We start from the raw sequence: 15475 nt of genomic DNA, 5'->3' as shown, positions 1-15475 counted from the left end.
AGATGAGATGGACTAGTTTATCAAACATAAACATCTCTTCACCATCTATATGACTGATTGTCTCGTCTTTAAATGGTTGTCAGGTCCACTTTTATGCTGATGACACTATTTTGTATTGTATTGCTGACAGTTTATTTATGTCAGTATGGTGATGTTATAGAAATGCTACTGAGATTCATTACTGGTGATGGCTAGCACTCATCATTGTGTCCTCGGTCCTTATGGTAAAAAGTTCAAACATCCTTGGTTGGAATTCTGGTCCAGATCAGACTAGATCAAATGACTGTTTGATGCTCAAGGTTCCTCATATTTGACTCTCTACTTTCCTATAATCAATTCAGATCTGTAATAACAAGCCTTCCTTACTTAGTCCTTGTTGTGCCAGGTGACACAAACAGCAAGGACTTGTGTGTTTGCCCTCTGTTGTTTGCCCTCTTCTCAGTGGTGGTCAGCTGTAAATCTCTACTTCATTTCACCTTCGATGGTTCGTCTCCAGGTTGTTATAGGTCTCCCTCCATTGTGCCTTCCTTCAGGGGTCCATCGCAGTGCTACTTTTTATGATGTCATCATCAGATGGTTTCCTAAGTAGGCTGCATGCCCTAGCCATTTCCATCTCATTCGTGTTGTTTTTTCATGTCCAAGCACTCTGTTACACTGTGTAGGCCTAGTTCACAATTTGTTATGTTCTTAGGCCAAGGTGTCCTCAAGATCTTTCTGAGGCAGCTGTTGCGAAAGCTGGAAAGCGTGCCTATGTATTTCTGTCATTCTCCAGCCTCAGCACCAGAGAAGGACAGACATCACACAGCTATTGTATGATATTTGGTGTTTCATGTTGTTTGTTGACCTCCAGATGCATCGTCTTAGAAATGTTGCCTTTGCTTCTCTTAATCTGGCCTTTACAATGTTATGTGAATTATGAAGCCTATTTTATTTTTGTTTTATTTACTTTTTACCACAATTATTATAAGATAGCCTACTATCTTAGTTATGTTGTAATGGAAATGAGGACTAGGCTACCCTTAATGAATCTTTGAGAATAAATTTGAATGAATGAATGAATGCATGCATGCCAATCACGGTAGATCACCAGGCCTTGACAGCTCTGAACTTGCGGAGATTTTTTTTTTTTTTTTTTAAGAACTGGACAATTTCGAATACTGGGGGTGAATGTATTTTGAAGATGGGGGGGGGGGGGGGGGGGGATATTGAGCACCCAGATTATGCACCTTTTTAACATGACGGACATGCTATTATGCCCCAGACCCAGTTGCCATCATTTTGGCCACTGCCTGTCTGTTTGCGTTACAGAGGCCATTACAAAGACACAGCAACGTCGTTTCTGTTCGACCGAATATTCCCAATATTGCACTGAAGATTTCTTAGCATTTCTTTTTCCAATTTACCGGTATTTAACTCCTGTCGTCCGCCTACTGCATCAGCGGCACTTCCGCTATCAACAAGCCACAGATTTGAGAGGCCAAGCCAGCCGCCAGCGTTCTACACCATTCCATACCCTTGTCTGAACGTAACTGCGAGGTGAGTAAATGAAAAGTATGCTTTTTCATGAGTGCATATCTAGCAGCATACACGTTTTTGAGTTCTATTGGGTGTCGACTATTGGGTTTCTACATTGCCTTGTCTGGAAAATCAAACAAGGCAGCTAGCATATAAAAAGTAGACAGCGAGTCAGGGTGTCTGGCTAGCGTTTTAAACTCGTTAGCTGTCTGCTAGGTAACTGGCCGTGTCTCCGGGTCGTGTTGCTGACCATGTCTAGCCTAACCATGATTATGAATAGGTTAGGTAGTAATTTTAGATACTTCATTAATCGTGTTGCACCTACTGAAGAGCGGAGAATGCATTTGTTTGCACCGGTTGCAAAAGCTAATGTTTGTTTTTTCTAGAGAAGATTAAGTTACCAGTAGTTAGTAATTAACGTTAGCTATGTCGATAGGCAACATTGGTTAGCATTGGTTGGTTGGTTATTAGGCTATCCACGTCTTGTGAGTTTTGTCTGTTCACTTGCCATTCGTTTGTATCGTTTTAAAGTTCATCCCAGCTCAAACCCGAAGGAAGTCTGCAACATAACAAGTGTTTCAAGTTACTTTCAACTTGGTTCAACTAACGCATAATGCTGACTTAGTTTGCTAACCTTACTAACGTTATCGCCGCTTGAAATCACCTGCTGACTGAATCTAAGCACCAGCCAGGGAGAAGCGCATTAGCTTATTACAGTAACTGTTAACTAGAGGGACCTCTTCTCTCCGGGTGTACTTAAGATTTGCTTAATTTATGGGAAACATTTCACAGCGCATTGTTGGACATGTCAGCTTTATTTCTTTCAATTTACAGGAGCTCTTGGTAAATGAACACCAAGATTTGGAGAACGTTTTCAAATACTGATTAAATTGGCCGAAGACCCTTGTATTCACAGTTCGTCAAACTTACTTGTGACCTCAAGCATCTTCAAGCGGGGTTCGAGTGCAAAGCCATTATGAGCAAGACCTCTAAATTGGTATCCACAAGTGCGAAAAGGTAATTGATGACATTTGTTTTCTGTTTGTAGTGTACGACATCCAAATACCCCAATATATTTTCTGACCGATTTATGAAAATACTTTGAGTTTTTTTTTTTTAATTGATGGAGTCAAGACCTTTGCCGTACACATATATGGACCACTGTTGCTATCAACTAGTGTGAGGTGGATGTATCTGTCTTTTAATGCCGTTTTGCTCTGCTTATGGCAGGATTCAAAAAGAGTTGGCAGACATAACTCTGGATCCTCCTCCAAATTGCAGGTGAGTGGTTTAATGCATTTTTCATGCAGTCTGTTTTGTTTATTTTTTTCCCTCAGAGTTGGCACATGTGATGAACTTCAGTGTTTTTGAAATATATCCAATTTGAGATGTGTTGGCCTTCCCGGTCATTAATATTTTTCAGCTTCCGTATGTAGTTTCTTTTTTAAATAGAGTAGCAGGGCATGCACATCAAATATATTGTTGTTGAAAAGATATTTGGATAATACTCTATTAATGAAAAGGGGTCTATTGTGCCTGGTATGAGTAGGTTTTGTGCTAAAGCAGTGTCGTGTTTAATCCCACAAGATTACCAGGGGCAAAGTGCTGTGAGCGTTCTTCATCCCAGCCACATAAAAGGGTTCCCTGGTCTGAAAGGAGCCTACAGTGGTCTATTAGTTAGTATGTGGAGAATTCCTACCTCCAGTCAGAGACTTAAATGGCCTCCAGTTATAGTGCATTGCCAGTCTATAAATATGTCTATAAATTGTACTTTCTACCATGATTTTCATTCATCAGTTAGTTTATGTACTGTACTGACTCTGATCTGTTACTACAGTGCTGGCCCCAAAGGTGACAACATCTATGAGTGGAGGTCCACCATCCTGGGACCTCCAGGTTCCGTCTATGAGGGTGGCGTCTTCTTCCTGGACATTGCCTTCACTCCCGACTACCCCTTCAAACCACCTAAGGTAATTAGAAAAATCACGTTTTCAGGAGTAATATGCGTTAAGTCTTAGTCCGCATTAAGGTTAATTAAATGTGTATAGTGTCTTAGATCAAGCAGGCTGTCTTTAATAGTTGGATATACTGTACCAATGCAACACAAGTGATCCATTTCCTTTCCTCCCCTTCCTTGCATTAATCATTCATCTGATTTTTCAAATAATCACATTTCTTCTTTTTAAGGTAACATTCCGTACAAGGATCTACCACTGTAATATCAACAGCCAGGGGGTGATCTGCTTGGACATCCTGAAGGACAACTGGAGTCCAGCCCTCACCATCGCCAAGGTGCTGCTGTCCATCTGTTCCCTGCTCACAGACTGCAACCCGGGTGAGTTCAAAACCTGCTTGGCCAGGGCACCTAACCCAGGTGTCGCTGGTTTGTTGTCATTCAAACTTGTGACTTCTTTTAGTGCCTTTGGATCATTTATTTTACTACCATTATAATCAGATATGTGGAGAGCACTGTCCCCTGAGCTGCTTGCTGTTGAGACATTTGTTTGTTGGGTTTAGCTAGTCTAGTTTTACTGTTGATTGAATCTGGTGGAAATATAGCTCCTGAAATTCCTTTACTTAATAAAAAGGTTGAGGGTTTTCAAATACAGTCTTCAATGGATGTCTTGACCCTTTGATTGTTATCCTGTAAAGTTGGGTCATACATTCATATACTTCACAAATCGATATTACAATGATCTTTATTTGCCGAGTCAGTGTATATTGCGATTCTTCTGAATTATTTTGAATTTTAAAGTATAGATTATATTAAACTATATACTGTTATTTAGAAAAGCAGAACAAGTTGTCACTACAGAACATTTACTTCACATACCTTGATATTATTGCATTAGTTAGATTTTACTTACTGGTAGTTGACTTTTAGTCAGTGTGACTATTCAGGAATCCTGATTCAGAACTTAATGAGCTTTCACCCCTTCTCCACAGCGGACCCTTTGGTTGGGAGCATCGCGACCCAGTACACAACAAACAGAGCTGAACATGATCGAATAGCAAAACAGTGGACCAAGCGCTATGCAACATGACGTGACATGGACAACTGGCCTTTAACAATTGCTGCTTGTGAAACACATGGACTGAGCGATTTGTCTCCATTTTTAAGGACTATGGACTATGTGTGTGTGTGTGTGTGTGTGTGTGTGTGTGTGTGTGCGCGCGTGTGTGTGTGCGTTACCTCCTGCAAATTTTAATTTATCTTTGCTATAACTGTGAATAAAGAAAAAGACCGCAAAAGACTTAAATGTGTGTTTATATGAATTTGTGTTATTCAAGATTGCCTAACAGATTTCTGATCTGTGTACATGGGCATCGGAGCCACTCACCTCTTAGTATTATTAGTTTGGGACCCCATCCCCTGACTTTTACCACTTCGCCATCACTGTATCCATCTATTCATTGCGTCATTTTATCTACGCTTCCATATTGAATCCATTCTACTTACTCTATTAAGAAAATACCCAAATCAGAGACGATGCATGCCATGTTTTCACCTCAACCTCCAGGCAGAATTATTGCACCGAAGTGCAGAGCACAAACACGAAGCACATATGAGTATGACCACCAGTAGTATCTATTTAGAAATATGGCTAGTTTACCCTATTCTGTATCTTGGTTCGTAAATAAAGGTTAATTTTTATTTTGAACACTTCAGATTTGGACTACAAGAAGAACATTGGGGTCTAAATAGCAGAAAAACCATGAGCCAAACTCAAATTCATGGAGGGGTAAATTAAGTTATTTGAGCAATGTTGCAGGATGAACCACGTAATAGGTTCCATGTGATCAGTTTGGATGATTAAAGTTGACAATATTATGACATGCAACAAGTCCAGGCAAATTATTAATTGAATTCATTTTATTTGTGTTGGTTAAGCAATACATTGGTCAATGATACACACAACCAGTTCCATGTGTTCCAATTGGATGATTACTAAAATTCTCAAGAAACTTGAGGTTGGTACGTGTGAGAGGAACGTACACCTTACTTATCTTGTTCGGGATCATCTTCCTGGATCTCAATGTTCTGATCACAACAAATTACAAGTCAGCACCAGTCAGAGGATGCATTCATTGTTTGGCACTTTTATGATTGTCACTGCAGCTACAAAAATACACATTATGAAATATTTCTATAGAAAATACGAAGCCCTCTCTTTGACCGCAGCAACTCAAAACTAGGTGGTAGGCCTACCGATTCTTCTGTGTTTGTGTTCGTTCATTTTGATCCAATTTCACATCTTCGCTATGTTGCCCACCCGAAATGTAGTGGCCCAAAACTGGCCCTGAGCCTTGTTGTTGTTTATTAACAGTAGGCCTAGGCTATATCAAAATCAAACCGTGGTTTAACCAAAATGTATTTCAACTTCTGTCACTCTGGAAAGCATGCTCAGCTCAGCCAGGTGCGCTTGTGAAGTCAAGATGTAATGTGAACAAAAAAAGGTATTGTCCTCCTCCAGTATGCCACCTGTTACAATGCAGAAAAATAAAATATATCTGCACACTGTCTTGTCAGTTTAATGGCAGGTTACAGCATTTTGAGAAGAAACATAAAAAAGAAAAGAAGAAAACAGCCAGATTGAGGTAAGAAAGTATAAGATAAGCCTTTAGAGGCATGACGAGATAGATGCAGTGCAGATCCACTAACTGTTGCCTGTGGGGCGTTTCAAGTGGCATAACTTCAGCCTATAAAGAAAATAATTATCTCACCAAACTGCAACCTTCTGTGTCATCACACAACTTCACCCTTTACGAAATGAAATGGTAACTAATTCAATTGTAGAATAGCAATGACAACATGTAAATAATAAGCCAATATGATTACACCAAATGAAATTGCTAAACTATTAGAAAGCACCTGATATGAGCTGCACATTCAGGTCAGTGATTTAATGTTAGACCTATCTCTTGTGCATCAACCTAGCTGTTTACCAATAATGCTTGTTATACTTCAATTGCTGATGACAGTTAATCAGAGGCTATTTACTAAGGGATATAATATATTTTGGTGATAACACCTACATAACCCAACTTAATATTTAATGTCTCTAATAACATTAGATAGCAACTAGGTTAGACATTTCTGCACTACACCTGTTAGAATGCACCAAAAATAAAGGAAATGACATCTACTCAGTCAAAAAAAATCCCCGCTACTTTGTCCTACCCAGGTTTTAAATGCATTTGACTCCTACAGTGCAGTACACCTACAGTATATGTATCTGACAGAATAGTCTGTTGGATAATTGAAGGTAATATGCGGACCGATAACTATAGCGGTAAAGTCAGGGACATATTATGAGCTACTGGGCCCCTGGGCACAGACAAGTAAAGGGAACTTAACTCAGGAACTTAGAACATTTACATTTATTCATTAGCCAAACACTTTTCCTCCAAAGTGACTTAAAGGGACACTTCACTGATTAGCATTAAGCTTGTATCTTTAGAAAACCAGTCATGTTATTGAATGTCTCGTGCATCATTCCCTCAGTTTGCCTTGAGATGGGAGAAATACGGATTTCAATGAAACCTATGAGTAGGACTTCCTGCTTTCAATGATGTAAAATGATGATTCCAACATTGAAATCTGTATTTCTCCCATCTCAAGGCAAACTGAGGGAATGATGCACGACCATTCAAAAACATGACTGGTTTTCTAAAGATACAAAGCTTAATGCTAATCGGTGAAGTGTCCCTTTAAATACTGTATGTCAATTATATTATAAGGGACTACATTGACTCAAGAGCAACTTTGGGTTGTGCTTTGCTCAAGGGCACAACGGTGGAAACTGAACCCACAACTTTTCAGGCTATACTGAATGTTAGCACAGCTCCTTAATCTATACGCTACCACCAACTCAGCAGTGTTGGGGGGGGTCAGGGGACATGCACCTACCCACCCATCCATCCATTTTTTTTTTTTCAAAATGACCTCTTCAATGAGGACTTCTGACGAGTTTTGTGGAAAGAAATGGACAGATTGAGTCATCCTAATAAGACATACCAATTAACAGATTTAAGGGAACCACGCTGTGAAAAAAATATGCGAATTACAAAACATGATCATCACACCTTGAGTGACCTGTGGGGCCCTGTTCAGATATCAGGGGTAGAGAACAGTAGTAGTGACCTCAAAACAGAGGGTTGAGCTTCAGGGCCCCCCGAGCCCTTGGGCCCATAGGCCCATTCAGTAATCCATCCCTGGGTTAAAAAGTTTGAGTGGGGATGTTCAGGATACCTCCCACTCCTCATGACTCATGGAATGCCTCTCCTCCAATCATAAATTAATAAAAAATACTTCGACTGGATCTTTAGTTGTATTTGCATCATCACTGACCCTATGAATCTGATGATGACTCACATTTGGAACTACTAGCCTACAGAAGGCTATTAGCATGAGCTAATTCCACACCAACAACTAATTCATTTTTCTCTAATTATTATTTTTGTTTTCTTTTTAAGAATATGATTTTTTTCAGAGCACTTCTGGGACTCTTTACAACGTGATTCATACATGTCAGCTTTTGATTTCTGATACAGTTAGAAGACAAATGTATCAGATGTGATAAGAAATTATTAAAAACACATTCTGGATCACTAATATTGGTAACCTGTACTCAACCAATGGGAGGTACTGCCGACTAGACACACTTTCCCTGTTTTCGAGCCTCACGATGATTGGCTACAAGCTTACTGGAATCACGTTGACTGCCTGCAAAAACGTGAGAGCAGGGCTATTACATCCACCGAGTTACGACTCCGCCCCTGGAAAAGTGTGTCACTGGGTTAAAGTGACTTAGAGCGCTAGGCCAGGAGGAGTGGCTGGCAAATAGATCACATGTTTAAAACACAACTCTGAACATTCGGTATACAGTGGTCACACAGCTAGGGAGTGCCATAGACGAACAATTTCACTTGTCATTCAGTTTCTCTGCATCTACATGGACATAGGACACAACCGTGTGTTGACGTGTTTTTCGTTGAGGATTTCGAGAATCGAAACGCTTCGCTGTTGAGATCAGCGCTGCGGATTTTATACATGCAGTGACTTTTCCGATATAGTACTAGCAACTATGTTTCATTCTTACTGCCGCGGCAAAGTAAAAGGAAACAGTGTTACTGTAGTTTAATCAGTAGAACATTAGCTAGTTACGTTGTTGCAATTCAGGGAAAGATTGTCTACTGTACACATTGTTGTGTACCAGATATATTTGTAACATTTTTGGTCAGTACTTATTCAACTTGCTGCAATACCTTTTTGCCACTTGTTTTTTCCTACGCACAACTGAATATGGAATCAACTAAACTTGGTAAGAACCATTTATTTGTATTTATGATTAGGCTACGTCATGTCTCTTTTGCTTTGAATAGATATTCACAGTTTCCTTATCTTTAGCTGTGGTTAAACCAACGACTAACTCGTTATGAATGACTCGAGTGATATTAGCCCACACTCGGCATCCATTTCTTCAACCAAGTAGGCTACAAATGTTTGGATAGAGATTAATGTAAAGCATAAAGCTGTTGTGTTAACTGGCAGTGCTTACACGTGTATATTTGCGCATTTCTATAGTGAGGTTATCTGGCTGTTTTCGTCAAAGACAAGTCACGCCTTATGTGGGTTAGGAGTGTTACTAGTGTTTTGAACACATTGTACTCACGATGTCTGGGTTCCTCAAACTCACATGGAACAGCAAGCCTAGCCATGTGCCTCTGTGTACACGAGTCTCCTTTCTCGGATCCTATTGGTCGAAACTCGCCGTGACGTGCTCATTACATAATTCTGCACGATGTCCTGGCGCTGTGGCAGACTGCAGTACCACGTGAGACAGCAGGAGACAGTTGTTCTGACCTAGATATTTCCCCCATAGAAAACATGACAGATCCACGTGTGGGAGGGCTCAGTAAATGAAGAGTCATTGCTAGTTAGGTAATGCCCCGTGGATTTTATTAATGAGATGCACTTCTGTGCGTAAATGCGCTATAAATAAACATTTACTTTCTTATTTAGGTTACTCATTTGTAATGATCATGTAATGATCTTTGCAAGCATTAGGCCTACGAAAATCAGCATGAAGTTTTTAGAATTCGGCAACTGGTAGTTCTTTAGCTCTGGCATTCTATTCACACACACACACACACACACACACACACACACACACACTCATTTTCAGTTTGTTTAAATGTAAACTGGTAAATCTTGTAGTATTCACTGGCACAATAAATGTGACCTCACCAAGACTTGAGTGATTTGAGTTGTGAAGGAATTGTGATTTCTCTTCTTCTGTTAAAATCTCCAGACACACTGAGATTTTATTTTATAGTCTTCATTCAATTTACTTTACGTAAACAAAAGCAAACAGGAATTGCTAATAAAAGCATAGAAAGACAAGAGACAAAGAATAGTTTCAAAAGTAAAGAATGAAAGGGAAAACTTAAAAACACACAAGGTAATAGTACATAAAAACATAAAAGGACAACAGTTTAGTGTTAAAAAACATAATTACATCATGTCTCTTTTGCTTTGGACAGATATTCACAGTTTCCGTATCTAGCTATGATTAAAGTGATGACTAACTTGTTATGAATGACTCAGTGAGGTTAGCCTACAGTCAGCATCTATTTCTTCAATCAAATGTTTGGATATAAATAAATATACGTCAAGCATAAACCTGTTGCATTAACTGGCTGTGCACATACACATACACATGTATGGTGGCGCGTGAGACCTTATTGGAGAGATAGATTATGTAACAGTGTTACCCAACGAGGTGAATGGAAAGTAGTAAAGCGGGTCACAGTGACTGAAGACATGGCTTCTACTCTTGGCCCTCCTGATTGGCCATCACAGAAACCTGTTGCACTTCTTCTTACATTTAATACCAAACTTCTTACGCTGCATGAAACTCTTGAGCATTTACTTGTTTTAAATCAAGTGACTGTTCAATTGACTGTTGAAAGCGCATATCTTGAGTTCCCAGTACTTGCTCTTAACTCTAATAAGTAACCTTTGCGTTCGTATAAGGACCCCATTGCATTTCTAGTGTGATTTCAATGAAAGTCTACCACTTTTAACTTCAATTGAATTTCTCCTTGCGTTACAGGAGGCGTTATAGCCTACATTCGCTCCTCTGGCTCTACTCTCTGCCCTGAGGCCTGCTTGAGTGACAGCTCCAGCAGCAGCACTGGCAGCAATAGCAACAGAAGCAGCCCGTCGTCCTCCCCCCCTCTCTCCTCGATGCCCGGGCGGGGGGCATCCACCAAGCACGCCCAGTCCCGAGGCCACGCCTCTGAGAAGACAGGGGCACACCCCTCCACGGCCAAGAGCGGCATAACAAGTGAGTCACAGCGAGAGTTTAACGCATCATCACTCATGGTTTTCAAGGAAAGTTTGGGTGACATTTTGGGGCCTTACAATTTTTAGCATCCACAGTTTCTTTTAGTCTAGCCTAATTCTTAGAACAGGTCTCTGGTAAGTCAATGGTTTCATTTCTGACAAAGAGCCAATAATAAAGCCTGTGAATCTGTACAGTTGTTCGGGGCAAAAAAACTCATCTGCTGAGTGATATAGCTAAAGAGTAGTAATATATAGGTCAAAGGTCAAGGATTAGAGTTGTCACAAGGAATTGAATATCTTTCCTGCGCATAACTGAAGCAAAACTTGGCTAATCAGTTCTGGCTGATTGTTGTTTACAGAGCTCAATGGTATGGTTTTGCTATGCAAAGTGTGTGGAGACGTGGCCTCAGGATTTCACTATGGAGTGCATGCCTGCGAAGGGTGCAAGGTGAGGATCTAATTCTAACCCATTTTCTTATGTTCATACGGCATTCCACTTTTTTTCTCTCCTGGAGGTCCAGTCGTCTCTGCCTCCACGCAGCAGTGTGCTGCAGCTTTTGCACGTGGACTTTTCAGTCCAGTTGACGTTGACCCCTCGTCCAGTTGTTGTTGTCTGACCCGTCTATTGTGTGATCCCTCACAGGGCTTCTTCAGAAGGAGCATCCAGCAGAACATCCAGTATAAGAAGTGTCTCAAGGCCGAGAGCTGCACCATCGTGCGCATCAACCGCAACCGCTGCCAACAGTGCAGGTTCAAGAAATGCTTATCCGTTGGCATGTCAAGAGACGGTGAGTTTCGGGCTAGATTCTTGAGTTCCTCAAGTGACCAGTTGAACTATTTTTGTAGTGTGGTTAGGATGAGGGTTAGTGTGGTTGTAGTTTGATTTGCATTGTGACAAAGTGCTAAAGAGAAATATTCAACTACTAACTAGTACTTTTACTGAGAGTGAATCTTTTTGACCGTGTTCTGTTGGCTGTGTCCTGTTTAGCTGTCCGATTCGGCCGCATTCCCAAGCGGGAAAAGCAGCGCATGCTCCTGGAGATGCAGAACGCCATGAACAACATGATGACAAACAGCCAGCTGCACCACATGCTCCACGGCACCCAGGCCACGTCCTGCCCGACGGAGCCCATCCCCATCCCCAGCACCACCTCCCGGCCCTCTCCCTCGCCCTCCGCCAACGCCTCCTCCTCCTCCTCCTCCTCCTCCTCACCCTCCTCCTCAGCGTCCTCGTCCTCCTCTTCGGCCCCTTCATCGCCGCAGAGCGTGTCCGCTGAATCCGAGTCCAACGTTCCCATGGACACCTCCCTGAGCTCTGCGTCCTCCTGCGCGTCCGACAGCGGCGAGGAGGACGCCGTCACCAGCGGCAACGGCGCTGGCGGCAGCATGGCGCCCCAGGATGCCATGTTTGCGTTCGAGCAGGAGAGGCCGGCCGGCTCGCCCGTCTCCCCCGCCCGCAGCTCCCCCTCGCTGGGGCTGGCCGAGCAGATGAGCCAGAGCAGCATGGAGGAGACCCCCGAGTACGCCAGCCGCTGCAACGGCAACGTGGCGGCCAGCTCGCCCCAGAGCTATCACCCCGTCCACCACGCGCAGCCTCCTCACAGCTGGGCCTACAGGGAAGAGAGGAGCCACTCAGCCATGCAGCAGCAGCAGCTCAACAGTGCCCCTAGTGGCACTTATGCAGCCAACACCCACAGCTCTTATCACTATAGCCACAACGTGAACGAGCAAGCACCAGCGGCACCCAGGAGGCATCTGGTTAGTATCATGTCAGGCTGTCATTACACTGTTGTAATTCAAGTCACTGGCTTGAAGAAAGATGGAGTGTGTTTTCCAGGGTTAGATAGTATTGTTTTGAACTTTAGGTGTAAATAGTAGAAGTGCTAGTAAAATGAACGCGCAGGCATTATCAGGATGTTTATCTTAAGTGTCTCCTTTCTGAAAGTCATTTGTAATGTGTCCTCTCAGGTATGCCCCATGAACACCTCCCCTGTAGTGGACCCACGCCTACCCAGTCATGAAGTCTGGGAGGAATTTTCCATGAGTTTCACCCCCGCTGTGAAGGAGGTGGTGGAATTTGCCAAGCGGATTCCAGGATTCCAGGACCTATCGCAGCATGACCAAGTCAGCCTTCTTAAGGCTGGAACCTTTGAGGTAAGAGTTCCACCATTTCCCAGAGAAACAGACAATCGAACGTTTAGCTCTAGCTTGACTATATATCCATGTTAGAATTAGATAATCATTCGGCAATTTGGGCATACATAGGAAATGAGTGGATTTAGCATGTTTAAAGATTCTTTCATTTTCTTTTGGTCAACTGCTGTTGTTTTTAAAGTGCTATACAAATAAATTGACATTGACATTTTGTTTCATTGCCCTGACCTTGTACTCTTCACTCTTCTCACACCACCAGGTGCTTATGGTGCGCTTTGCCTCGCTGTTCGACATTAATGAACGCACCGTGACTTTCATGAGCGGGCGGAAGTATAGCCTGGAGGCCCTGCGCTCCATGGGCGCTGGCGAGCTCCTCAACTCCATGTTCGAGTTCAGCGAGAAGCTGCTGTCCCTGCAGCTGAGCCAGGACGAGATGAGCCTCTTCACCGCCGTGGTGCTAGTATCGGCAGGTAGGTGTCACCTCCGCTCTCTCTCACGGCTCCCGACTCTTTCCTCTCTACGCCCAGCACAAGGATCTCACTAAGTATAAAGTTCACGGGGTGAGGAATTCAAACAGTGAAGAAGGAATAGAATAGAAGTCTTTATTGTCCACTACTGTGGAAATCCATATTTGCCCCCCCCACACACACAAGCAAGACGACACAGCAGGTAGAACATAAAGAAAAGACAAACAAAGACTATACACGGGGTTCAACAGATAGCAAACACATAGAAGACTTCACAGCAGGTACAATATAGCACAACACAAGCACAAGACTAACACACAAACACTTTGTGAGAGATGTATCACTTATTTAACATCTTTTTTTCTTTTCTGTTCTTTTTTTCGACAGATCGTTCAGGCATTGAGGATATGAACTCCGTGGAAGCGCTCCAGGACAACCTCATCCGAGCACTTAGAGGTCTGATCACAAAGAACCACGCCAACGAGGTTGCGGTCTTCACCAAGCTACTCCTCAAACTGCCTGACCTCCGTTCGCTCAACAACTTGCACTCCGAGGCACTCTTGGCCTTTAAGGTCCACCCTTGAACTAAGAAGCGCGTTGTCTTCTGAAATGACCAACTTTGGGGGGTTTGAAAATGTCACTGTAGAATGTATGTAAAGTTGTTTTTTTTATTGCTTTTGGGGAGGAAAAAGGTGTCTGAAAAAAAATGTTGAAGATGTTGATAAACAAATTGACTGCCATTACATACATGCACGTATTTGTGTGAAACCTTTGTGGATTTCTGAAGATTTAGAGGTATCACACAGATGGAAAATATGTATTCGTGGATCATTTCTGTGATCCAAAGAACCACTTAATTATTTTGTTGGATACTTTGCACTTGTCATTCTCAAGTGGTGTAAATCCTATACATAAGGTATACTAATGTATATTCTTATGCCTGCTGATCTTCCTTGTAGTTTCTTAAAACACTACATCTTGAGGAGAACGATCAAGGACGTGCATAAGATCCTGTTGTGGGAAATGCATGATTATCTATTTAAGAACCTTGATGTCAATCTATCCTTCAGAAACACAAGGACAGGTTTTTTTTTTCTTTCTTTCAGAAAAAATTATTTAAGTTTAAGTTCACTTGAGAATTGTGATATTATGTAGTTTTTGTTGGTCAGAATGTATGGCTACATTAGCGCTAGCTAGCAGTCAGAATGCACATACGCTTTGCTTTACCTTATCTCCTGTTTGCTTATGTTGTAATAGTACTACTTGTTTGCACACAGTATTGCTGCGCATCAGAAGCAGCAAGCCCAGCATATTTTCACAGAGCCTATATTTTGCCTGGACCTAATTATGGGACCATCGTCATACAAGTCTACAAAAATGATTTGGTCTACAGTACAGACAACTCTCTCTCTCGAGCATAGTCGACAAGAAATAGTGAGCATTTGTTACTGCAATTGTAATACAGAACCAATTTATACATGTTAACTTCCCTGTACTTCCAGTATCCAGACCTGACCAGGAAATCAGGTACAACCTTCATGTACCTCACTCAGACGAAAGGCAAAAGGGAAAGAGCAATGCAAGTGAAAGTTTACCCAGAAGTATGTAGAAGGCCTTTCGGCCTCGTGTCTGTATGTGGACATGGGGTGTGCTCTTCTTCTGTCGTTCATTTTTGTTGTCGCTTATTTTTTTGTGTGTTTTCTTTTCTGTGAACAGAACAGCGAGACATTTTAAATCCCAATGCCAGGGGTTAGTGTGCTTTCTGTGTCCGCTGTTCTGAAATTCTATGCAGAGGAAACAGCTGGACAATGTGATTTGCAGAGGTTGATTCAGCTCTGATCTACCCAACTTATGTCCATATCTGTTATGTCTTTGTTCTGATTTTCTTCGTAAATAAGTCCAGTATGTATAGTTGTGTATATCTTTTGAAGATGTATCTATATAAATAGTATATCAATAAATATATACAAATAGTATACCATTGTAT

At 41.9% G+C, this 15475-nt stretch overlaps 2 protein-coding genes across 5 annotated transcripts; both read left to right on the top strand.

Moving 5' to 3' along the window:
• The first annotated feature begins 1305 nt into the window (after positions 1–1305).
• LOC134082774 (ubiquitin-conjugating enzyme E2 E1) lies at positions 1306–4769 on the top strand. Of its 4 annotated transcripts, none has more exons than XM_062538736.1 (6): positions 1306–1536; positions 2432–2532; positions 2746–2796; positions 3353–3485; positions 3703–3850; positions 4462–4769. In XM_062538736.1, the coding sequence occupies exons 2-6, from the start codon at positions 2492–2494 to the stop codon at positions 4557–4559; spliced, it is 471 nt and encodes a 156-aa protein (XP_062394720.1). In that variant the 5' UTR covers positions 1306–1536; positions 2432–2491; the 3' UTR covers positions 4560–4769. The 4 variants fall into 4 exon arrangements, with proteins under 4 accessions (XP_062394720.1, XP_062394719.1, XP_062394716.1 ...); XM_062538735.1 differs by having other exon boundaries at positions 2416–2532; XM_062538732.1 differs by having other exon boundaries at positions 1308–1536; positions 2350–2532.
• Positions 4770–8388: 3619 nt separating this feature from the next.
• On the top strand, positions 8389–15464 carry nr1d2a (nuclear receptor subfamily 1, group D, member 2a). The gene is made up of 8 exons (XM_062538731.1): positions 8389–8840; positions 10635–10868; positions 11227–11315; positions 11511–11655; positions 11856–12625; positions 12836–13021; positions 13281–13491; positions 13876–15464. Exons 1-8 carry the CDS (start codon positions 8822–8824, stop codon positions 14070–14072), a joined length of 1851 nt encoding a protein of 616 aa, XP_062394715.1. The 5' UTR covers positions 8389–8821; the 3' UTR covers positions 14073–15464.
• The last annotated feature ends 11 nt before the right edge of the window (positions 15465–15475 follow it).

This window comes from Sardina pilchardus, chromosome 6 (genome assembly GCF_963854185.1).
Source record: "Sardina pilchardus chromosome 6, fSarPil1.1, whole genome shotgun sequence".
Lineage (NCBI taxonomy): Eukaryota > Metazoa > Chordata > Actinopteri > Clupeiformes > Clupeidae > Sardina > Sardina pilchardus.
Note: the sequence above shows the minus strand (reverse complement) of the source record. Positions and strands in the feature narration are given on the sequence as shown.